Here is a 26385-nt window from a genome sequence, read left to right on the forward strand (position 1 = left end):
ATTGGGCTTCTCTGTCGCTTGTTGTATACATTTGCCACGCTCAATAGCTCTCCTTTTTGACACTTATATGCATACAGTATATATATTTTGTGGGGGCTCTGGGGTTCCTAAAATGAGCTTGCTGGGGTTCTGTGTATTGTTTGTTACAGTTCTTTGGTGTAGGAAATAGAGTGTAAACTACACTGTTCCCCTTACACTAGCCTTTATTTTAATAAAATCCTCTCAGCCTTATTCTTGGCTGGAGTAAACCCCAAACCTTTATACTGGGTTTAGGGAGTCTGGGCAAACACTGGGTTACCCCCTCATTACACTGGGTACCCCGGTGTATGTTGCAGGGACACATTAACCCCTTCATGCCCCATTTACCGTCCCTCTGGGTGCTGCAGCAGGAACCCCTGCTGTTGAGTCGCAAGAACGTTTCCAGGGTCTGAGATTGCCTGGAGCAATGTGCTTTGACTGTATCCGAGAATCTCACTCGATTCCCGGATCCAATTTGTGGGGTATCCCATAACTCCGGAACCCCAATACATAGATACAATCTGTGAAGACTTTCTCCGGCAAACCCACCCTAACATTTACAGCCTAGAAATCTCCTAGTCCCAGCACCCCAGGAAAGGCAAAACACAGAAAAATCTTTGTCGCATAATTTTCACAGTAATGCATGCACAATACACGGGTCCAAGAGCTGACTCTCTAGGATCCAAAAAACCCATTGCTCAGGGACAACCAAGTGGGCTTAACCTTTATTATAAAGCCTGGTTACCCCACACAGTCACATCAATAACTTTCCCCACTTTGAGGAGGGGAAGGATGAGATTGATGACTACCTGCAATCCTTTGAAACGCATTGTTATGTGCATGACCTGCATGAAAAGAATTGGATAAAGTACCTGTTGTCCTTGCTGAGTGGACGTGCTGCGGATGCCTATCGAAGGGTACCCAGGACTGTCATAAAACTACCCCTTCATCAAGCGAGTGCTCCTCAAAAGGTATGAGGTCACCCCTGAAACATACCATAGGAGGTATCGAGAGCTCAGGCAGACGTCATATGTGGAGTACCTGGCTAAGTTGGAGCACCTACAGTTGCAGTGGGTCGAGGGGAGCGGGGTAACCACTCTGGAGGGCTTGCTGGATCTGTGTGTAAAGGAGCAGTTTTGACTCTGGTATATAACTGAGATTCGTGAATAGATCAGGGGCAGAAAGCCAGCCACAGCCAGGGCTGCAGATGACTATGTGGCTGCCTGGCCAGGATTTCGGACGAAACCTGTTGCAGCTACACTCCACAAGAGCACTAAGCCAAACCAGCAGCAAGATGCCAAAAAAGCAGACACGCCAGCCTGGAAACAGCAGCTAGGACAACAGTACCGGCGGTCAGGGTTTGGGCATGAGTGCAAGTGCTACCTCTGCGGCCGTTCAAGGCATCTGAGGGCTGATTGCCCCAACGCGGGACAGCACCCCAGCCAGAGGCAACTTAGCCAAGCCCCATGGAATATTGGCATAGAATGGGAGCAAGCAGTTGAGCAAGTCCAGGAGACAACCGCCAACCCTCCCCAGCCAAGTGCAGAAGCTCCTCTCAGCACCTCTGTTCGGGGCCATCCCCAGATAACAGGAACGTGCACCTGTGACTATGGGCACCCACAGGACAGCCGGGCTCCTTGACTCGGGACTCGCCCTCTCTTTGGTGCGCCCTGGTCTCATTGATCCTGAGGACATCATACCCGGAGAGCGCATTGTCGTGAAAATGGCTGATGACAGGCCATTTAAACTCCAATACGAATAAGGGTAAGTGCTGCACAGCAAAATAGCATGATAAATGAAAAGATCGTTACCGGTGCTCCCGTCTTTGAAAGATAGGCTGTATTCAATCCACTACACGTAATGGCTGAAGGAAGACAGGGCACACGGATTTAAAGTATAACCAACTAATTTATTGAGCCAAACAACGTTTCGACCTAAGTGGTCTTTATCAAGTGAAGTCTTAGTGGCGTAATGAAAAAGTCCTCAATAGTCCATTATACTGTATAGCACCCACAATGCTCACTGTTTAATCACCCTAGATGAAATTCATATGTGCTGAAGTTGGTCCTCATCATCCTGCGACACCATTTAAAAAAAATGTGAAGATGCCCCTCCTTTCCGCGCTGCGTGCCATCCAGTCGTGCGCCGCTGGCTATCTCCGGCTGTGATCCACATTGCAGTAAATCCGGCGTCCTTTTATACTGTGGCAGTGTAGTTTGTCTCCGTTATGCGCAGTATGATGACAACTCGATTCCTCATCACGCTTCCTTTGTAGTGGAACGCATCTTCCTCGCATTGCGTGTTCATGGAACGCATTCTCCTTGCGCTGCGTGTCACGTGTCCTTATCTCCTGGTCCCCCGACGTCATTGCGTTCCTCGGCATCAATTGGAGGCATCTGGTCCGTCTGATCCTGCGTCCTCTTTCAATGATCCGTTTTCCCGCAATAGCGCCTCGTATCTTTTGGAAACGATAGCGATCCTCGTCTGGATGTTGTCGATGATGATCCAAGCACATAATACACAAAAGGGGCTAAATCAGCACAAGGGACGTAAACAGTCTCTATCCCATTACACTTTAACCCTAGTGACCAGTGAAAAAAATGATAAAGACATAAAAATATGGTAGGTACTCAAGGTCTATAACAGAATCCCAGAGGTATACTGACAGTGTAAATAAATCCATGTCAGCAGACAGTGACAGCAAAATGAATCTAAGGCTGCGCTTATAGTGCTGGCGATGCGATGTCGCTTCAAAACAAATGCATTAAATCCGGCGCAACCTGATTCTCTGTAGTCAGTAGAATTTGATTTTTGCAGCGACGGTCTCACCATGTGACAGGCTGTAACCAATCAGATAGCTTCTGATGCAGGGAGAGGGGGGATGTGTGTGTGAGTGTGTGTGTGTGTGTGTGTGTGTGTGTGTGTGTGTGTGTGTGTGTGTGTGTGTGTGTGTGTGTGTGTGTGTGTGTGTGTGTGTGTGTGTGTGTGTGTGGTGAAATACACTATATTAACATTGTTAAAATAGCAAATTCTCCCGTAATTTAAAGTAAATTCAGCATACAAACAGAAATTACACCTCCTCTCTGTTTCAGCCTCCCCCTTGCTCCTGTCTTTGCCCCTCTGCTTTCCCCCGTTGCCTGACGTCAATCCCCTTGTAGCAAGAGACTGTCTCCTAAACTCAAATTACAACTTTCGCAAGGGCTGCGGAGACGGGAGACATCATACATAGCCGTAACCAGCACTATAAGCGCAGCCTAAGAAGAACTGCTACCTTTCTTCAATAAAGCAACCTAGAGACAAAAAGTCATTTAATCCCTTTGGGTATACAGTATCTGTGTGTATAGTATTGTATTGAATGTTTTTATTTATATAGCGCCATTAATGTACATAGCGCTTCAAGTAGTAATACATGTGGTAATCAAATAAATAACATATAATATAAATAACAGATCATGGGAATAAGTGCTTTAGACATAAAAGGTGTGGGGCAGAAAGTGAGAAAGGTTTAAGGCGGGAGAGGGCCTTAGATACAAAGGGGGTAGAAAGAAGACATCCTTGAGAAGAACGCAAGAGTCTGGATGGTGCATAACGAGAAATTAGGGATGAGATGTAAGGAGGGGCAGAAGAGTGTAAAGCTTTAAAAGTGAGGAGAAGAATGGAATGTGAGATGCGGGATTTGATCGGAAGCCAGGAGAAGGATTTCATGAGGGGAGATGCTGAGACAGATCTAGGAAAGAGTAGAGTGATTCTGGCAGCAGCATTTAGGATAGATTGTAGGGGAGACAGGTGAGAGGCAGGAAGGCCGGACAGCAGGAGGTTACAGTAATCAAGACGGGAGAGAATGAGGGCCTGAGTCAGAGTTTTAGCAGTCGAGCAACAGAGGAAAGGGCGTATCTTTGTTATATTGCGGAGGAAAAAGCAACAAGTTTTAGAAATGTTTTGAATGTGAGGGGCGAATGTGAGAGAGGAGTCGAGTGTGACCCCAAGGCAGCTTGCTTGGGCTACTGGGTGAATGATTGTAGTTCCAACTGTAATGTGGAAGGAGGTAGTAGGGCCAGGTTTGGGAGGAAGTATGAGGAGCTCTGTTTTAGCCATGTTGAGTTTAAGGCGGCGGAGGGCCATCCAGGATGATATAGCAGAGAGACATTCAGAAACTTTGGTTTGTACGGCAGATGTAAGGACAGGTGTTGAAAAGTATATTTGTGTGTCGTCGGCATAGAGGTGATAATTAAACCCAAAAGATGTTATTAGGTCACCTAGAGAGAGTGTGTACAGAGAAAAGAGAAGAGGTCCCAAGACAGAGCCCTGGGGTACCCCCACACAGAGATCAATAGAGGAGGAGGAGGTGTTAGCAGAAGAGACACTGAAAGTACGATGGCAGAGGTAGGATGAGATCCAGGATAGAGCTTCGAATACCTAGAGTATGGAGAATGTGGAGGAGAAGAGGGTGGTCCACTGTGTCAAATGCTGCAGAGAGGTCGAGTAATATGAGCAGAGTGTAATGACCTCTGTCTTTGGCAGCATGGAGGTCGTCAGTTATTTTAGTGAAGGCTGTTTCGGTGGAGTGAGCAGTGCGGAAGCCAGATTATAGAGGGTGTAGGAGAGAATAGGTATTGAGAAAATGGAGCAAGCGAGAGTATCCAGTATGCCTCACGTTGCAGCAATAAAACATATTTTTCTTTCCCTGCTTTGACTTTTTTAACATGCTCAATCCCCATTAACCTAAGCAAGGAGACTGGATGACTGAAATCAGAGCAATGTTTTATAAGAGCAGTTTCCTCCGCACAATGACTAATTTTGCTCTTCTGTTCTATAAATCTGGTCTTAAGCATTCTATTGCTTTTACCAATGTAGCAAAGCCCACACGGATATTTTATCATATATACAATATTACTAGTCGTGCCGTTAATGCGATCTATCATTCTGAGCAATTTACCACTCCTTGGATGATGGAACTGGTCTCCTGTGTTCAGGCTATTGAAAACATTGCATACGTAGCATCTGTAACAGCCCGCTTTAGGTTTGCTCAAATAAATGTGGAGTCCTGTAATAATTTGGATTATCAGCTTTAATCAAAATCTCCTTTATATTCTCTCCTCTTTTGTATGCAAACCTGGGGACTTCCTTACAGATGTTACTAAGGATATCATCAGTCTGTAATATTCTCCAATGCCTTTTTAGTGTTTTTTTTATTATAAAGCCACTAGCTGTTGTGAACTTACTAACAAAAGTCATACGTTCGTCTTTTGTTATTCCAGTTCTATTTTTAGGTCCAATGTTGAATGCTGCATTTATCTCTGATCTTTTATGTCCCTGCTCAACAAATCTCTCCTCAATGTCTCTGAAAGTCTCATTAAACTTAGGTTGCCTGTCTACAATGTGCGTGGCTCTGATCTTTTGTGAAAATGGTAAAATATATTTCAGCCGCTCAGGATGAAAACTGGACACAAGCAGAGTTGAATTTCTGTCTGTGGGCTTCCTGTACAAGTCACTATGCAAACTCCATCTTCATGTGTTAAAAGAACATCAAGATAAGAAATGTGATGTTTGCTCCAACTCTTCGTGAAGCGCACTGTGGTGTCAAGCCCATCTAGATAGTCAAAGAATTTAATTAACTTGTCTGCTGTATCTCTGCAAAGGAAAAACATGTTGTCTATATATCTGCAGTAGAAGCGTATTTTGTCATAATATACTGTCGGAAAGATGAACATCTCTTCGAAATCAGTCATATATAGATTAGCATAAGATGGCGCCATGCTACTGCCCATAGCAGTTCCCGCTGTCTGCAGATAGAAAGTGTGTTTGAATTTGAAATAATTTTTGTGCAAAATAAAGTGAAGGAGAGGAGCATGATATAATCAATTGGTGGATTTGTTTTGTGTGTCGCTGTCAGATTCTGTCTTATTACGTTTAAACCGTCCTTGTGAGGAATGATGGTGTATAGGTTAGTTACATCCATCGTCACCATGATCACTTCACTCCCACTGAGAGGTGTTGACTGTATCTTTTGTAAGAAATCAAAGGTATCCTGGATATACAACTTACTCTTAACAACCAAAGGCTGCAAAAAAGTGTCAACGTATATTGCAAATGGCTGACTAATAGAACATGTCGCTGAAATTATGGGTCTACCGGGTGGATTACGCAAACCTTTATGGATTTTGGGTAATACATAAAGTACTGGCCTTCTAGGGCTTTTCATAGTGAGAAAATTGACAGTCTCCTCCCCTTTCCAAAGGTTATTTAATCCCAGTTGTAAAATACCTTTAATTTCTGTCTGATATTTTAATGTGGGGTCATGGTCTAGTTTAACGTAACATTCAAGATTGCCTAATTGCCTCAGTTTTGTACTGACTGTAATTTTGCACGACAAGCGCTCCTCCCTTATCTGCTTCCTTAAAAATGATATCCTTATTCTCTCTCAGGTTTTTGAGAGCAACCTTCTGTGTGAGTGAGATTGAAATTCATATAATGCTTCCTTTTAAAGTAATGTTTTATATCACTCTTAACAAGGCGCATGAACACATTAACACCTGAATTCCTAAAGGGTGCAATAAACCTAACCCGAGTCTGCACCGATTGTTTTTTTTACCTGTTCTTGTTGCTGCCACTTCTGTTCGTGCTGATCTGTGGATTTATTGCAAAAAAAAAAAAGGATTTTAAATTAAGATTCCTTTCGAATTTGGACAGTTCGACATCTAGTTCAAAAGGATCAGGTCTTGTGGTAGGGACAGAAGAGGGACCTTTGGACAACATCAAAATCTCCATTTCTGATAATTGATAATTAGAAAGATTAATAATCAGATTATGCTTAAAGTTGATGTGGTCGCAGTACCGGTGGTGTCTGTGGGTTTTCTTCCCCCCCCCCCCCCTCTTTGTCTTACGTCTTTTTTTGTTGTTGTTTGTCCCTTCGTCTAAAAAAGATGTTCTTCCTGGGGTTTGTGGTATTCCACCCTCAGTTGACGAACCAGTGTCATAATCACTTATAAAAACTTTTATTTTTTAAATGTTATCCTTGTTTTATTTTGAAAATTTGGGCGTCTCAGATTTTATCCAATGATATACCGTGTTATCTTTATAATCAGTCACTATTTTCTTGAATTTTTTTTTTTTTTAAATGAGTCAAATCATCTTTAAACTTTTGAAGTTTTTGTTTTAACTCATCCGGTGATTTTACGGTTATTTCACTTCGGTGAGTCTGCTCTATAATAGTTTCTATTTGCAGAATATCATGCCGAACACTTCTGCGAGTCTGCTCTATAATGATCTCTATTTTCAGAATATCATGCCAAATAGTGTTTAGCGGTTTGCCCACTTCTTCTATAACCAATAGAATTAAATCAAGCGATGCTCTGTTGAGGATTTTGCACCAATTATCACAAAAAACATTGTTATCACTACCAATAGTTGGTAGATTCTTTAGCCCCTAGGTATCAATTTTTGTTTATAGTATTCTGTTAACGTTTTCCCATGAGAATACAACTCTATCTCCTTTTTTGTATTATTGCTGTGTTCCCCCCTGTGAATGTACAGTAGAGGCAACTCTTATTCTAACAAAAACCAGTGGCAATTCCCCCAAAAACCCAGGAAACACCCAGGTACATTCTGAATACATGCCTTAAACTTTCCTTAAACTAGCCCCAGCATTTCTGCATTGATTAATGGCGTATCAGATTAACAGCGGGGGTCCCTGGCAGTCCCATTCAAACTGAATTGGACTGCCAGGGATCCCTGCTGTGTTAATCCTATGGGTCGTTAGTCAATGCAGAAATACCTTAAACGTGCCTCAAACTAGCCCAGAACATACCCAGCACATACCCAGAATGTAACCCGGCTAGTTTACAGCAAATGTTAGAATAAACGTTGCCTCTACTGTATGTCCCTGTCCTTTCTTATGTGTTTGTATTGTACTGTTTGTGGGCTAAGTCAGATTGGACCCATTCCCTAAATAACATGTTTGGGGTTATAACTCCAGAACTGCTGGGGCTAGCAACTGGTCTCTGGAACCGCCACACCTTGCTTTAAGAGGCGAAACTTTGTGGGGGAAAAAAAACAGTGTCTCGGGAAACCCCTTCCTGGTAATCAAAAAAAATATTCTTTTGCTGAAAAGAATCAGTGTCATATCTCTGTCTCTGAAACGCACCAATCTGCTAAATTGTCATAACTTCGGTTCTGGAGGTCTTAGAAACTCCCCACAAGGGTTCCCCGATAATGGATAGCGGGTTCGGGGTTCTCAAGTGACAGCCATTAATATCTGCCAATAGATCCTCTCAACGTTATTTTTTCTTTCAATTGTTGTTGGCTGAAGCAAATGCAATAAGTTTACCTCTCATAACAGCCTTGAGACGTCCCACATCTCTAGTGAAGTTTCAGAATTCTTGTTTATTTCTATATATATTCCTTCCACCATTGCTTATCCTCTTTCAATTGTAATACATATTTATTTAGTGTCCAATGGAGGCACGGCTTATTACCCCGAGACAATTCAGTTCTACAGTAATTTGAGCGTTGTCTGATAGTGTAAACACCTCTATATAAAACCTTTTAGAGTTATGTGGGAAGTATTCATCAAAAAATGATCTATACGAGAGAAGAGCTACTGAGCTGAACAGTGTGTGCAGTCCCTCACTTCTGCAAGAGAGTAATCATATGCATTTCTGATTGGGTGAAAATGTAACATTACCAGACTTGTTCAAGCGGGAAAATATGTTATTAAAATCACCCCCTATACTCAGCATGCCTTGAGATAGTTACATAGTAGATGAAGTTGACAAAAGACACATGTCCATAAAGATCAACTTATGCTAAAATTAGACAACCGATCATTATATTTGCTTAATAAAATGCTAGGGTCTGCAAATAAATTACCGGTATCCCTGTTGGGGCCATTTAAATTGGCTTTGTTGACTTACTTTGATCCAATTGTCCCTTTAAGTATAGTATACCTGACTTTAGGGTCTTTACATTAAGCAGTGATAATACATGGACATGATCTATTAATTAATATTGCCCCTCATCTGCGTTTTAAATTGCAGCTGAAGAAATACCTTAGATATCTACTTAGCTAATAGCTTTATATGTTCAGCATGTAAATAGTGGTTATTGTAGTAGTGCAATGTCGGGATGTTGGCTTGTAAGTACCGTCAATACTATTTTCCTCTTTATTGGAACATTCATATCTTCTACATTAAATTAAGTGAGCCTCAAAATCGCATTATGGTTTGGGAATTTGATTCTTGAGTACATTTAATCAAGTTAATTAAACTCTGAAACCATGGAAGGTGCATGTGACGGTGAAGGGGTTAACTAGGCCAATAATAAAGGTCTCAGGCCTGGCTGGTTACCCCTAAACCTTGTTGGGGATGAAGGGGTTAATTGTTGGTCACCACAATGCCATGTTTCCCCTATACATTAACTGTTTTGTCCCCGTTTTGCAGCTCAGAAACTAGCAGCAGTCTTATGAATGAATGTAGAATGTGCAAATTGTATTTGCAACACAAGGGGGAGCTTCTAGCGCTGAACCAAGCGCCAATTGAATAAGTGTGTCTGTGGCCAGCGGTTACATTGAAGTTCTGAAGTACTTCCTAAACCGTACTCTTCAGAGAAAGTCTTAACCACAAAGTTAAGTGGATAAGTGGCTTGCGGTCTAGCTGAAGTGTATCCTCCAACAATGTATCCTGCGGTCTCGTTAATCAATTAAGGTCAATTGATGGAATGCTTCTGCTGTTACCGAGCCCGGCAAGCAGTGATACATTGTGTGCCAAGAGTCAAACCGCAAACCACATCACAGAGCTTATTCAATTAACTAACTTTGGTTAGGAAGGAGTTAGCACTCTAATTTTTGGTATACAGTTAGTAGAGAATGTAACATGCACACACATATGGGGTTTACATTCCCTACATATACAGAAAGTACATATAAAAATAAAAAGCTGTGTGTGCTGTGCACGCGCATAGTAAGTGAAACTTCTTTGACTTTTGTCACAGAAATTGTATTTGTGTTGGTGATGTTTTAATTAAAAATCAAAATACAATCTCAATGACAAAACGCAAATAAATTTGACTTAGAATGCGCGTGCCCGGCACACATCCCCTGCATTAGCTATTTGCACTAAGTGTGAATTCCTCGTGTGACTGAGTGTGTGTGTGACTGAGTGTGCATGTGACAGTGTGCGTGTGACTGAGTGTGCGTGTGACTATGAGTGTGCGTGTGCATGTGACTTTGCGTGAGTGTGCGTGTGTGCCTGTGAGTGACTGAGTGTGCATGTGAGTGTTATAACCGGCAGCCTGTCTCCTCTCCTGTGTGTCTGGTTACCTCTCTGTGTGAGCCTCAGTCCCTCTCCTGGTTACCTCTCTGTGAGTCACACGGTGACAGCCTCCCCGCTGGCTGTGTGCTCACTAACCTGTTGCTCTCACTCTTCCTATCAAGGACTCCAGCACATCTAGTCTCTCCTCCTCCTCCTGTATTACACTAAGCAGCACCCCTAGTCTGCCCCCTGCCGTCTCTCAGCCCCTTCCCCCCCTCTCCGTTTCTTCCCCCCATCTCTCCGTTTCTTCCTCTCTTCCGGGATTTCCGGCTTTGTCTGGACTGGGGAGGAGCCGGGGACCGGAGGAGCCAGGGAGGGGTGAAGAGGCCGGTACTGAGCCGCCCGAACGTCCTGCTCCTCTCACCAACGGCTCCGCTGCCAGCCGCTTCTGCGCATGTGCAGAAGTCCGTAAGCGTCGCCATTAGTAGTGCGCATGCGCAACATGGCAGCGGACGTGTGGGGGGAATGGCAGCCGTTAGGAGTGGCGGCGGCGGCGATATATGTTATCGCCCGTGTGGGGGGAGCAGCGCCCGTTTGGAACTGCGCCAGACGTGTGGGGGGAGTGGGGTGGGAGCCGTGACGTCACTTCCGTTTCACATTTCGCCCCCAACTCTCCATTTTACCCCATCAGAATAGGTGCCACTAAAGAAGATTCACTTCAAAATGTGTTTCAGTATGTTTTCAAATGTAAAGGAAGGAACCCTTTCCTGCCAGCCTGGCAATGAATACATTAACATGTCAATGGTAATGTACAGGTTAATAAAGGCTTCAATCAGACTTAGAACTTTGCAACTAATATTGACAGATTTACTATAAATCATTCTTCCTGTTATTACACCGGTTATTAAGAATTTATATTAGCGTTAGGAACCCCTGAATTGTGGTCTGCCGTGAAGTTGGCTCAGGGGCTTACAACAATTTTGGCCAAAAATGTCAAACTAAAAGACCATTTTACTTATTAGATATTTATACATATATATTTAGGCACTGTACCGTGTATGAGTCTCACTGGATGTGCTAAAAACTGAGCTTTGTCTGTGTTTTATGTTTTGTCTCTGGTTTTAAAAATATATATTGCCATGCTCAGTAGCACTCCACTGTGACACTCATATGCTTATATATATGTTGTGGTCATTTTGGGGGTTCAATAGGAGCTTGTTAGGTGTCCAGTATGTTTTGCGATTCCTGAACTAATCCTGTAAGGACAAAACGAAAAGATTCCCTCCGGGGGAGATACATACAGGGGTGGCAAATTGTGCCCCTAGCCAAGGACTGTCGCACAGCTCAAACCGTGCACCCACTTGCATGCGTGCAGGGGTGCCGAGAGACTTTATTTTCAAGTCGTTCATTCCGTGGACAATTTATTTCGTTTCCCCATCCCAGTAAGTGTTTATTTAGTGTAATAGTGAAGAATTGTGTGTTTGTCTTAAAAGGAAAAAAATTACAATTTATTTTGCCATCCTTGTTGTGCTCAATCCAGAATCCCGGTATTAATGTGTTGATAAGAGTTGGTCTTCCATGACAGTACATCCCCAGCACAACCATCACTCCAGGTTCCCAGACCCGATCATATAAAAGGGCCTCTAACATACAATACTTTATTTTCCCCAACAGTCTGCAAAAACAGGGCAAACAACAGAAACACAATAAACAGTAGAAGAAACCTCATATTTAGAATCAAAATAATTTAAAAACATAAAGGTCAGCAGTATGAAATCCTCATGTCATTCCATACCCATCAGGTAAGAAGTCACTGTGTAAGGAAAGATACCTCTCGTACACCTATAAAATAGCATTGTAAACATTAGGGGGAGGAGTAATAAGGGGATTGGCTCATTCAGTTCCATTACGAATTGTAGTCACTACGCCATTCATACTTTTATAAATTAACAGTGGATAATAATTATTACATGCTACATTTGGCAAAACTTTGAATGGGAGTAAAGTCTTTATGTGTGAGGAAGCTGGGTCGTATTTAGATTTTAAATGAAACCTTAATTAGGATAGTTCATCTTTAATATTCGGACTGATCTCATGGAAGGTCCTGCAGCTGATTCTTTACATTTAAGGAATGATTTGGCCTCCACCACAAAGAGTTCAGGATTTCCAGAACCAGAATTTTAACAAGATTCCATATGAAGACTTCCAAACTTACGTTCGTAATATCATCTCTGTTATCATCAAGATTGTGTCTTTTTCTCATAGTCCCTGAGCTGTAGTTATTGAAGAGGGAAATCCTATTTTTCATGTAGTGTAGACGTTCTGCGTTCCTTGCTGACTGTATTATAAATTCCTTCTATTTGTATGTCAGGTATTGAATTAGTATAGGCCTTGGTCTATTTCCTTCCTTATTTGGATTTAGGGCCCAGATTGCTGTGCATTCATTTCAATTCCCTCTCTTGATTGAGTCATAGAGGAAAGGAAGGGGTTAAGAGGCATATGGGAGGGGATGAACGGGTGATATTAAAAGCAGGAGGAATCCTTGAAGCTGCAGCACGATAAAGTCATTGAGCATTCAGACCCACTTCCCTCCTATATCTAACAGACCCACACCGAATCCACTTTCTGCAAGAATCGCCCCATCCTCACTCTCTGCCACACCCAGACCCACCCCACTCCTTTTTCTCTGGCCGACCTGTCAAAATAACCTTTCTGCCAGCCCTGCCCCTGCGCAGCTCTCTACAGTGAGTAGATCGAAATACCATTGTAAAAAATAATGGTAAGTACAGCTGAACCCCGTTATACACTGGCGACACATCTTATTCTTACACTTCCCGCACGGCAGGATGCGTGCGGGCAGCGTGGTGACGTGGCCTGTCGCGTGTCACTGTGACGTCACTGTCACGAGCGCGGCCAGGCTTCCCCAACACCCCTGGAGTTTGAAGTGAGGTAAGCGGGGGTGCGGGGAAGCAGAGGGGCACAGCAGGAGCAGCCAGGGGGTCGGGAAGGGGGTCGGGAAGGGGGACAAAAATGCGCACGGAGTGGAGGGGGCTGCACGGAGAAGACGCGGCAGCGCACGGTCTAGACCCGGCGCCGGACAGAGTAAATCCCGGCATACCGCCAGCAAAAGGTAGAATAAAGTGTGTCGCAGTAGTAACGCGGTGCTTGGCGTCCACATGATGAGACCACGTTACAACTGGGATCGTGAATTAAAAAATAAAATGGGCACCTTGATCAGGGGTCCTGCGTTCACCAGACAGGGGAGAGCTGGGATAGCCCTGTGCTATGCCTCCCTCCTGCTGTCCCTGTCTGTCTCGCCACCCTCCCCCAGTGTCTCCAGCAGTCAGAGAGCTGCAGGCACTGCTAGCAGTAAAGGGAGTGTGCACGGCTCAAGGCTGCAGCCTCCCCTCTTCTATTTTACTCACATCTCCCCGGCCACTGACAACCCCGCACAGCAGCTCCTCCTCCTCCTCCACTCCCTCTCACTGCCAAACTTTTCAGGGACACCGGGGGAGCCTGCCCGGTCTGCACATCCAGGTAAGGGGACAGGAGAGAAGCAAAGGAGGGACTGGGCGCTCCCCCCAATAAAAAAGGGGGAGGGCGCAAAGTATATCACATTAAGCATCAGTTTGCATTTTTCAGGTGTTGCCTCATTATCAATCCTTCATTGCAATCCCCCCCAACCACAAAAAAAAAAAAGGAGACACAAGTATCGCCCCAGCAATGAATATACCACATTGCACTGTCCAGATCTTGCAATGTGTAGGTTTTTTCCTTATAGAGATCCCGCAGAGCTGATCTCACATCCATGCACTTTGTGTCAACCAACAAAATAACAGGGTGAAAAAGGCAAAACATCCACACATACACACACCAAAAAAAAAAACCAGGATCACTTTGCATGGGTCCAATGAAGTCTGCTCATGAAGTTGACACAGTTGCAAAGTGTGGGGAAGTCTGCAGCAGTTTGTATTGTCTGCTGAGAAGCCGATTACACAAATTGCCTTAATACCAATGCACAAGGAGGAGATGGGAAGTCACTAATATTCTTGCTTGCATTTTTTTGGGGGGGGGGGGGTCTGAGTTGTTTGCAAAGTGCCCCATATCACAGCTCCTGCAGGGAGTGAGGCTGAGAAGTCACACACAGACACAGGAGGCATGGAGTAGAGGAGGGAGCTGTGTAGGAAGTCAATGTGCAACTCTGCAAAGGGCTGACTGGCTGCTGCTTGCAGAAGGCATCATGTTCTCTGGGTTGAAGTCTATAGATGTGTGGCAACCGGAGCCAGCACTGACGTCAGCAGCCCTTGTATCTGCACAGGCTGTTAATCAAGCTTGCAGAGAGAGGGAGATAAAGCGTGGAACTGCCTGTTAGTAGAGACAGGTGTTAGGAGGGTGTAGGAACCCGGACATTCCTCTCGGCAAATCCTGGAAGTTTGCCCTCAATAAATAAATAAATAAATAAAATGTGAGCCACACTCAAACTGAGTTATTAGCGGATCCGCATTGTAGCGGATCGCGCTATAATGGGGTTGAGCTGTATGAAGTTATTGGCCATTTTTTATTACAGCGGTATTGCTATGCTACTGGTATATTGTCCAACCCTACTCTGAACAAGCACATTATTTCTCAACTGTATGAATCCTGTGGTGTGTGAGAAGGCTTCTCCTTTGTGAAAAGCTTTTCCCACACACTGTACATGTGAAAGGTTTCTCTTCTGTATGAATTCTTTCGTGGTCGCGGAGGCTGGTCTTCCGAGAAAACCTTTTCCCACAATGTGTACATGTGAAAGGTTTCTCCCCTGTATGAATACTGTGGTGTGTGAAGAGGCCGCTCTTCTGTGAAAAGCTTTTCCCACATTCTGTACATGTGAAAGGTTTCTCACCTGTGTGAATCCTCTTGTGTTTGGAGAGGAGGCTAGAAGTACTGAATTGTTTCCCACACACTGTACATGTGAAAGGTTTCTCCCCTGTATGAATTATCTGGTGTTTGAGGAGGATATTCTTCCAAGAAAAGCTTTTCCCACACTCTGTACATGTGAAAGGTTTCTCCCCTGTATGAATCCTCTTGTGTTGGCAGCGGGCGCTCGGAGTACTGAACTGTTTCCCACACTCTGTACATATGAACGGTTTCTCTCCTGTGTGAATCCTCTCGTGGTCACGGAGACTGGTCTTCCGAGAAAACCTTTTCCCACAATCTGTACATGTGAAAGGTTTCTCCCCTGTATGAATTCTCTGGTGTTTGAGGAGGCTGCTCTTCCAAGAATACCTTTTCCCACAATCTGTGCATGGGAAAAATTTCTCCCCTGTGTGAATAATCTGATGTTTGAGGAGGTTGTTGTTCATACTTAACGGTTTACCACTCCTGTTCTGTTCATCATTCAGGCAGTTTTCTAAGAGAAGTAAACAAAAAGACTAAACTCAAATGTTTTGAACCTGTCAATCAAATTACTGAAAGCAAACTACTAAAACAAAATACTGTTCTTTGCAGAATTTACATTAGCACTATTATATATACAGATGCAGCGGCCGTTATTGAAACACTTCACACGGTGTATACCTCGGAATACCCATGTCATTGTGCAGGATTTCTTCCAACCGTACCGCCTTTAGACGCGAGTGCAGAAAATTGTATTTTAGTGTTCTGGCTTTTAAACACCTGAAAGTGACACAGTAGCACAGTACCGTACACATTACAATTCATTCATTTCATTGAATTTAATTGATTGTGTGCAATTAAATGCAAACAAAGCAACCGCGATAAACACGTGCCTGGGGAGATTAGCGGCGTTAATACCACATGGAGTACAGCAGTGCACACGAAACCGGCGCCGTGATTTGTTCGAATAACGGTCGCTGCATTTGTAACAAAATGTTCTCTTTACTCTATTCCTATAGCTTTAAAATTGTGGATATCTATATTTTTTCCATATGTGCTACATCACAACCATTGATGGTCAGAGACCCATAACTCTGCATTACCAACCTTTATACTCGTTTGGGAGAGACATAATGCTCCTCTAAGGCTAAGGTCCTGCTGCCTCAGACCAAGCGCCCGCACTGCAGACAGGCGGCGCGTGGAGAGGCACTTGACCGCTATGGTCTGTAGGGAGCGGGAGGGGGGCGTGGTTTGATGGTCAAAAACTTTGCCAGGTCTGAAATGAGACCGTGGTGCCACACACACCACACCCCACACACCCACCCCCCACACCACCCACCCCCCACACCACCCACCCCCCAACTGCATGTCCCGACCCCCCACTCCAACAACTGTATATTTAAAATGACCCGCGCGGGACTGCTACACTGCCTAGAAAGGACAGTCTAACACGCCATTTTTAATGTGCAACAGGATTTTTTGTTCAAATCTAAACAACAATAATATTCTCAATGTAACAGACAAATAGCTGTTTTTATTTCGCTAGAACATGTAGCTTATAAATGTATCCATGCTTTAATATTATTTTCCTTAATATTGTAGAAACTTTATTCAATTTGTGTAAAAAAAAAAATGGACTGAAGATAAGTGAGGATATAAGGGTACTTACCACCAACCGGAAATGTATGTATTTCTCTCCTTATTGGGGTCGGGTGTTCCTCAGTGTTCGGCTCTCCTTCCTCTGACTTAATCTCTAAACTCTCCTGTACAATCACTGGAAAACCTGCAAACAAGAAAAGGGAAATCCCTCATGTAAAGCTGGGAGTGGGAAATCTTCTTGTGATTTCACCTCCTCTGATATTGGTATATGTCACGATGACATCAACTTTTATCAACACATTTATATTTCTGGGTACTTGATTGAACAGAACAAGTTGCAAAATAAATTGTGATTTATTTCCTTAATAGACAAACACACGACATCTGCAGAATACACTTAAAACAACACTCACTGGGATAAGGAAATGAAATAAATTGTCCTTGGAACGAAATAAATTGTCCTTTGCTTGCCAGTGCAAGAAATGCAGACTTGGTTTTAAAAGGCCTGTTGTTATGTGGTTGTTAACCCCTTCACTCCTGGAAAGGGTTGCTGCTGTACTGGAACAAAGTCTTGCATCTTTACATCATGGATTAAAATTCAAGAATCACACTGGGAAATACCTGGGAAGCCACAGTTATAGACTGGCCAAAGCTATCTTTAACATGTGGATCCAATCCCATCGTGGGAACAAAAAAACCACGAATAGCCAAGTGACCCACAGTTCATAAGACCGGTCAAAAGGGCTGTCCGGTGGGCAGGGCGCATGGGTCAGGTTGACGCCCATGCCACTTAGCATACCTGGGCTACACCCATTTCTTGGGGCCACTGTGTCTGGTCTCTGACTAAGAGGTGTCACTAGCCTGACATCTGCTGTGCATCAGTATGCCAGTATTGTATACATTATGGGCCTCTGGGTATTGTCATAATTGACACTCTTTTAGACAGGGGGACTCTAAATCTGTGGTAGCCTTTTGAGGCTCCATCACAAAAATAATTACAACCCTTTCAAGCTTGGTCATAAAAATACCAAAGCTCATTCACCCATATCACAGCTGGATGTCCAAGTAATTCCTGCTTAGACTTACAAAAAAATACCTCCTGCCTTACATTTAAAATCTTCTATCATGTGTTGGTTAGAGGGTATGGCAAGCAATGCATCTTGTCTTTTACCCTCGCAGACAGGGAATGGCCTGCACATGGGGAATAAAAATGGCGGGGACAGGGCAACAACAGTAATGCATGGCAAATCAGGTATTAACCCTTTCCTCCCCGTCACAGTATAGTATAATACATGTTGTAAAGAAATATTTAACTAGCCCTTCTGGCAGAAAATGACAAAGAGTTGAATACATATCTTCCTTGCAAGTGGTTCTATGAGAACACAAGATGAATTAGTTTGACTCACATAATTGTAAAATCAGATATTCCCTCCTTGCAGATTTCATAACGCGGTATCTGTCTACATTGTTTAAATGTCCCGGTCACGTGGGAGAATTAAAACATGGCGGAGATACCGGCACTCTATACCGGGCCTGTATCTCAGGAAGCAAGGGGTCCCCGGGGCTGAAATTAATGCGGTTCAGCTCCGGAAGCCCCCTGCTTTAATGATATGTTGTTATTAAAATAAAAGCAGCACAAATCGCCTGTTAGAGGTGCGCAGGGGGAGGGACTGATTCTGTCTACTTTTACTGCGTGTCTTTAACATTCAGAAGCAGGGAGCCCCGCTGTGTTAATCCTGATGGGCCATTCCCCCCTGTCAAGCACTATGTCGCGAACGGTCCTCTCTTGGTCCGCGGTTCACCAGCAGATATCCTGTGGCTGCCGATACTGTACATACAAGATTCTTAACCGTTTTGGCACAAGGAGTGATCACGAATTGGTTTTCCACGTAACAGTAATGAACGTGGAGACGGATTGGTAGAATTTGCAGAATGTGAAAACTTCTACATCATGAATTTATTTTGCAAGTAGAACCCAAATAGAAAATGGACATGGAGCTGACCCAATGGAATCAAGAATGAAATGGACTATATCCTAGCTAGCAAGAAACGTGATTGGAGACGGCACAGTTCTTAACCATTTTGACACAAGGAGTGATCACTGATTGGTTCCACTGCAAATTACATCTGAATGCAAAATTGAAGAAGAAATTTGATTAAAAAAATTAAATAAAAATCAATGAACATCAAGAATAGCAGAGAATTTCACATAGAACTGAAAAATAGGCTTCAGCTTGCTCACAATGCACGAGGACACAAACAATTATGAAGAACTAATAAATGAAAGCACAGAAATAACTGGAGGAATTGCCAACAAACACAGGGTAAGAAAATATCAGATGGGACAAAGCAATTACTACGGAGACAACAGGAAATGAAGCAACAATAAGAAAATGTAACTGTGATATGGAGAAGATGACTACTGAAGATAATAAACACTTAAAGAAAAAGCAGCAACTTATGATTGGCAAGAAGCAAATCAGTGCATTCAAACAAGACGACAGATCAATAATAAAATAATGCGTAATTTTCATAAAGAGAGTTGAGGACACATAACACAGGGCATAATCCCGCAGAGGAAGAGTGAGAACAAGCAACCACAAATGTATCATGCGTCCTTCGAATGGCACGTCAGTGGTGGTGGTAAAGGCAATAAAACCCAGGAATGGGAAGGCTCCCGGGGAAGATGGAATTACAACTGAAAAAGAAGCAGGGGAAGAAGTAGAGAAAATCCTTTCAAAACCCATCACATGCGGCTTGAAGTACAGGAAAATTACAGAACATTGGAACAATACCACAGTTATCGTCATCACAAGAAAGGAGACAAGGAAACCTCAAGATCTACAGACCAATCAGTCTACTTCTAATCACCTACAAGATTTTTACGAAGATACTCACTAATCCCGTACAACACACACTGGACTTCGCACAGCCTAGGTAACTAGCGGGATTTCATCATGGATATAATACAAATGGCCACATCCAAGGTGTACACGTAAAAAATATGATCTACCACTCATTTTAGGATTAGTAGATTATTAAAAGCATGTGATTCTGTACACACCACAGCGGTTAAAAATACATTAAGACAAAGTGTTGAAGTAGTATGCATTGATATTATAAAGAATATTTACAAACATTTATGCCACATCAGCCATTAGATTACATGAAGATACAAGCAAGATAAGGATCAGCAATGGAGTGTGACAGGGAGACACTGTGTCACCCAAAAGCAACACAAATAATTGCTCAGGGCATTATAAAGGGAAGAAAAATGAATCAATATCAATGGTGAATACAGGATTTTCTTATGATTTGCAGATTACATTGTTATTGGTGGGGAGGTGCCTTCACAAATGGAATCCACCTTATCTTGAAATGCTGGTCTGAGTAGAGAGTGATATACAGAGAGGAGGCAGCGTGGGTTAGACTTGGGAGCGTTCATTAGTGAAGACACGTAGCTTTATTTAGCCTGGAAGTGGGCAGACTTGAAACCAGATAGATTACATGTGTAGTGGAGGATGCGAGAGAGAATGAGATTTCCTCTAGGGGACATTCAAAGGTGCGAGTGCAGGAGCGAAGCCTGCGTGTATGGTAGTGTAGCCACGGTCTGGGGTTAGAAGGGTGAGAGTGGCGGGGAATAAGTGGGGTATGTGGGAGCATGAGAGGAAAATGGGGCAGAATTTTAGTTAATGAACAGGTAATCATGGTCAATAGTGGAGCAGAGAGAAGGAGGAGCACAAAGTGGCGTTGAGCCATTAGCTTAATGAAAGGCAGGATCTGCAGGACTGACGGGTAAATGGAGGTGAAGAAAAGGAGAATTTCAAGTAAATGAAATGAGGTGATGGGCAGAGAGAGGAAAGGGGAAAAGGGAAATTAGAGAGAAGTTTCTGCATTATCTCCGCATTTAGGGTCTAAGAGCACAGAGAGAATACACTGGCCAAACAGTGGAAGGTGCCCTTAAAAAATGTTTTTCCTTCATATGCGCTGTATGTATGTATGTATGTATGTATGTATGTATGTCTATATAGCGCCATTAATGTACATAGCGCTTCACAGCAGTAACACACGTGATAATCATATGAATAACAATTAACACAAATAACACAATGTGAAGAAGTGCTTCAGACATAGAAGTAACATTTCGGAAGAGGAGTCCCTGCTTCGAAGAGCTTACAATCTAATTGGTAAGTAGGAAGAACGTGCAGAGACAGTAGGAAGATGTTCTGGTAAGTGCGTCTGCAGGGGGCCAAGGGGGCCAAGGTCGATGTACGATAGTATCAGCCACGGTGCTACTCATACGCTTCGTTAAGGAGGTGGGGTTTAAGATGGGTCTTAAAAGGTGGATAGAGAGGGTGCTAGTCGGGTATTGAGGGGAAGGGCATTCCAGAGGTGTGGGGCAGTCAGTGAGAAAGGTTTAAGGCGGGAGAGGGCTTTAGACACAAAAAAGGTAGAGAGAAGAGCAGAACACAAGAGTCGGAATGGTGCATAGCGAGAAATTAGGGCTGAGATGTAAGGAGGGGCAGAAGAATGTAAAGCTGTAAAAGTGAGGAGAAGAATGGAGTGTGAGATGCGGGATTTGATCGGAAGCCTGGAGAGGGATTTCAGCAGGGGAGACACTGAGACAGATTTAGGAAAGAGTAGAGTGATTCTGGCAGCAGCCTTTAGGATAGATTGTAGGGGAGACAGGTGAGAGGCAGGAAGGCCGGACAGCAGGAGGTTACAGTAATCAAGACGGGAGAGAATGAGGGCCTGAGTCAGAGTTTTAGCAGTCGAGTAACAGAGGAAATGGCGAATCTTTGTAATATTGCGGAGGAAAAAATGACAGGTTCAAGCTACCTTTTGAATGTGAGAGCAGAATGAGGAGTCGAGTGTGACCCCAAGGCAGTGTGCTTGGGCTATTGGGTGAATGATAGTACTACCAACAGTAATGTGGAAGGAGGTAGTAGGGCCAGGCTAGGGGGGGAAGTATAAGGAGCTCTGTTTTTGAGTCGGCGGAAGGCCATCCAGGATGATATAGCAGAGAGACATTCAGAAACTTTAGTCTGTACAGCAGGTGTAAGGTCAAGGGTTGAAAAGTACATTTCTGTGTCATCAGTATAGAGGTGATACTTGAAACCAAGAGATGTGATTAGGTCACCTAGAGGAAGTGTGTACAGAGAAAAGACGAGAGGTCCCAGGACAGACCCTGGGGTACCCTCCTTTTCCCCCCCAGAGAGATCGATAGAGGAGGAGGAGGTTTTAGCAAAAGAAACACTGAAAGTACAATGGGAGAGGTAAGAGGAGATCCAGGATAGAGCTTTGTTACAGACATCAAGATACCATTGATGGTCAGAGACCCATAACTCTGCATTTCCAACCTTTATACTCGTTTGGGAAGAGACATATTGCTTCTCTAACTCTGCTGTATGTGGCTTTTTCCAGAGTACTGCGCAGGCCTAGGGACTTCCTATGACAGTCAATTAACCCTGAACATTCCCTAAAAGGTGACCATACTAATTGTACTACATAACCTTGGTCTGCACAAAAGACTATTATGGTACTCACCATCAACCGCAAATGTATCTATTTCTCTCTTTATCAGGGTCAGATGTTCCTCAGTGTTCGGCTCTTCTTCCTCTGACTTAATCGCTAACCTCTCCGGTACAATCACTGGAAAACCTGCCAACGAGAAAAGGGAAATCCCTCATGTGAAGCTGGGAATGGGAAATCTTATTGTGACTGTCATGGGAGAGGGGGTTTGGCCCGGGATTAAAGGGGTTACACCCCATTTGGCCACCCCCTACTCTCACCTGGGAAGCAAGGGGTTAACTGGACTGTGGTCCAGTAATGTGTTTTTACCTTGCTTCAGTATCCTAATGTATATTCCCCTGTAAAAATTTATTATTTCTGTTCCAGTGTTTGCACCAACACATACACTGGGATTAATGCGGGAGGTAAAGGGTTAAGGTTAACTTAGTGTTTATAGCTCTTTGTTCCATGTTCCTGCCTTTTCAGGCACCATTTTGCAGAGTCCCATAGGTCACCATTGGGGCTCCATGTATTCCAATGGCAGAAGTAGCGCTTTTGGACCTGTTTCCAACGACGACCAGCAGGTGGCGTCCGAGAGGAGGAGCGGCGGTTTCCCATTGTAAGTCAATGGGGCTATTGACTTCAATGGGGATTCCTCGACGTCGGCCTCCAGGAACAGGTTGGCAGCCATCCAAACCGCAAAATGGCAGAAGCGGATACAATGTCTTTGAAAAGAGCTTTATCACTTGGGTCAAGTTCAATGACAATTGGCGTGGGAATCTTAGGTTCTAGGGCACCTGGGAATAAAATTCTTGTTGCCACTAGCCTCTAGGAACCCCACCGGGTCCAGGAACGAGGGACCCCCGTAAAGGGTCGAGCGGAGAAAGAGGGTCGCGCCATTAACTTTAATGGCGGAGCGGAGGTCCCATTGAATCCAATGGCGGCGTGTGCCCATGCATTGTCTACGGCGGCGCCGGCCATTGATTCCAATGGGGAAAAGCCGCGTGGCGTTAAAACGGCTAAGTCCGAATTGGTGAAAAATGTAAGTCCATATCTCCGGTTCTGGAAGGACCACAGGGCTGGGATTTGAGTGGCATGTAGCCAAGGTTCCGGCATGAATGCATGGCCATTCCCAGCCCTCTCCGAACAACCAGACGGAGTGTGGGCAAATGTAAAGATTTTTGGGTTTTTCCATAGACTTCAATGGCGGCGTCTCCCCATTGAAAGTCTATGGCGGGGAACCCCATTGACTTCAACGGCGGAGCTCCGCCATTCAACGCTATGGCGGCGGAACCCGTTGATTTCAATGGGGAAAGAGTGAAAAGCAGAGATTCATTTTTAAAGGGAAGAATCCTGTATTTTAAAAGTGTTTTAACCTGCATTTGTGTATCTCCGGTTCTGGGGGTCGTAGCGGGCTGAGATTTAGCCACAATGAAGGTACAGTTCCGGCAAGGAAAGCTGGAAAGTATCAGCCCACTGGACTCAAAGGAACCGCTTATATTAATATATGAAGATATTAAACTGTGAATGGTATTTTGGGTCTGATATGAGAATGCAGAGCCCATCTGTTATGCTAATAGGTCAGGAGGGCAGACAAATGGTTAGCATAAGCCCTCTGATCAAAGGTTGACCGCCCTGATTGTATATACTAGGGCAGAAGAACAAAGGGACTGAGTGGTCTGTAAGTGTCATAATTCACACTTGCAGATAAGGGAGATTCTACTTCAAACGAATCTGCTAGCCAGCTTGGCGCCCCAGGGTTGATAGATAGGCCTGAAATGGAATATAAACGAGGCTCAGTCTATGCCCATTGTCTTTTGTGTAATTCTGAGATTGCTGTATGAACTGCTAATCAAGATTTGTGATTATTTCATCATTCCAACTTTAAGTAAGTGCATATTTTGTCTGTTATTTGTATATCTTGTGTGTTTACCTTTTTCAAGGAATAAATTATATTTTATCATATCTAGTCGTGTTCAGTTCAACCCAGGTATTTTGGTGTATAATATAGGCCTCTCACAAGTTCCCGTGACAGTGACATCACTATACAGAGATATATATATTATACCAATTCCTCAGGGAAGGGAAGTAGTAATTGATTTTACTTTGTTATTAACCATTTCAGTGCTGTAAACATGTTGGGCTTTTGTTCAAACATCAATAAAAATATTCTCAATATAACAGACCAATCGTGGCTGTTTTGATTTCACTAGAACATGTAGCTTATAAATGTATCCATGCTTTAATATTTCCTAATATTTTATATATTTTAGTCTTTTTTTTTTTTTTTTTTTACACAAATTGAATAAAGACAAGTGAGGATATTATGGTACTCACCATCAACTGCAAATGTATCTATTTCTCTCTTTATCAGGGTCAGATGTTCCTCAGTGTTCGGTTCTTCTTCCTCTGACTTAATCGCTAACCTCTCCGGTACAATCACTGGAAAACCTGCCAACGAGAAAAGGAAAATCCCTCATGTAAAGCTGGGAGTGGGAAATCTTATTGTGATTTCACCTCCTGATATTGGTATATTATAATACCTCTCATAAAGAAATGTTTAACTAGCCCTTCTGGCAGAAAATGACAGAGTTGAAGACTTATCTTACCTCCAAGTGGTTATATGAGAACACAAATTGTATTGTATTGTATGTCTTTATTTATATAGCACCATTAATATACATAGCGCTTCACAGTAGTAATACATGTGGTAATCAAATAAATAACAGATAATATAAATAACAGATCATGGGAATAAGTGCTTTAGACATAAACGTAACATTAAGGAAGGAGTCCCTGCCCCGAGGAGCTTACAGTCTAATTGGTAGGTAGGGAGAACGTACAGAGACAGTAGGAGGGAGTTCTGGTAAGTGCGTCTGCAGGGGGCCAAGCTTTATGTATCATGTGTTCAGAATATTCACAGTGCTATTCATATGCTTCTTTAAGCAAGTGTGTCTTAAGGTGGGTCTTAAAGGTGGATAGAGAGGGTGCTAGTCGGGTACTGAGGGGAAGGGCATTCCAGAGGTGTGGAGCAGACAGTGAAAAAAGTTTAAGGCGGGAGAGGGCTTTAGATACAAAGGGGGTAGAAAGAAGACATCCTTGAGCAGAACGCAAGAGTCAAATTAATTAGTCTTGGTGTTTTGACTCACATAACTGCAAAATAAGCAGATATTCCCTCTTTCCAGATTTCAGAGCCATCAAACTATCTATCTTCTATACTCACCAAACAAGTGTGGATCCATGCTGGTAGTGGGCAGTGCCCCTCTGGAGGTGCCTCGGTTTATATTTGTTGGATGACAGCTGTGCCTGTATAAAATAGAAGAAATGTAATTAGTATGATCTGTTTTCTTGGACAAATATACAACAACATTTAGAATAAGCTTTCAAGCCCAATATTATTAACACAAAACAGCCCCGAAGGAGTCAGAGAAGACAGGGACACCAAAATAAACATACAGATGCAGCGGACGTTATCTGAACATTTCACCTAGCCGTTTTCGTGAACTCTGCTGTATTCCACGCAGCATTCACGGGTTATTGTTCCCTGAAGTCTGCCATGAATGCCACGAGTCCCACCTGTGTTTACCGCTGTTGATTTCTTTGAATTACCTGGATTCTGATTTATTTGGTGCAGTTCTTCGTGTCCGCCAGATGGCAGAAATGTATAAATTCCATTTGCAGTACTGTAGTTATGTATTGTGCTACAGTACTGTGTCAATTTGCAGGTCTTTAAAAACCCAATAAAAAACAAGTCTACCACAGTGATCCATTGTGAATCGACCTTGGTCCTTGAAGACGCTGGGCTTTTTTCTACATTGTTCTACAGTACATCCCTTCACAGTTGCGGACCATGTCAACTGCGTATCGCAAACCTGACTGTAGTTATGCATATTTAATATTTTCTGCAATCAATGCTGGAACTGATAAGGCGACTTTATCAGAAATATATGAATATTTTATTTTGAACTATGATTTTTTTTCAAATTTTCACCTAACGTTCGTGGGTGGAAGCATTCGGTAAGGCAAACGTTAACTAGAGGATTGCTTTTTTCGCACTGCCCCTCCTCCGGGAGATAGAAGAGGGTATTGGTCTGTGATCCCACAATTTGACAGTATGTTTGCTCATGGCAACTAC

General features: G+C 43.4%; 2 protein-coding genes across 2 annotated transcripts in view; both read right to left on the reverse strand.

Moving 5' to 3' along the window:
- The window catches only part of LOC142469876 (uncharacterized), a 511728-nt gene that overhangs the window by 468321 nt on the left and 17022 nt on the right, over window positions 1-26385 (reverse strand). The gene's annotated exons all lie outside the window — the stretch shown is intronic.
- Window positions 11910-26385, reverse strand: part of LOC142470762 (uncharacterized) — a 65139-nt gene continuing 50663 nt past the window's right edge. Inside the window, exon 6 of the mRNA XM_075577503.1 lies at window positions 11910-15599. Within this exon, the coding sequence (XP_075433618.1) occupies window positions 14885-15599 (715 nt within the window). The 3' untranslated portion in view covers window positions 11910-14884. The remainder of the gene's footprint in view (window positions 15600-26385) is intronic.

The sequence above is a fragment of the Ascaphus truei genome, chromosome 1 (assembly GCF_040206685.1).
Source record: "Ascaphus truei isolate aAscTru1 chromosome 1, aAscTru1.hap1, whole genome shotgun sequence".
NCBI classification, from domain to species: Eukaryota; Metazoa; Chordata; class Amphibia; order Anura; family Ascaphidae; genus Ascaphus; species Ascaphus truei.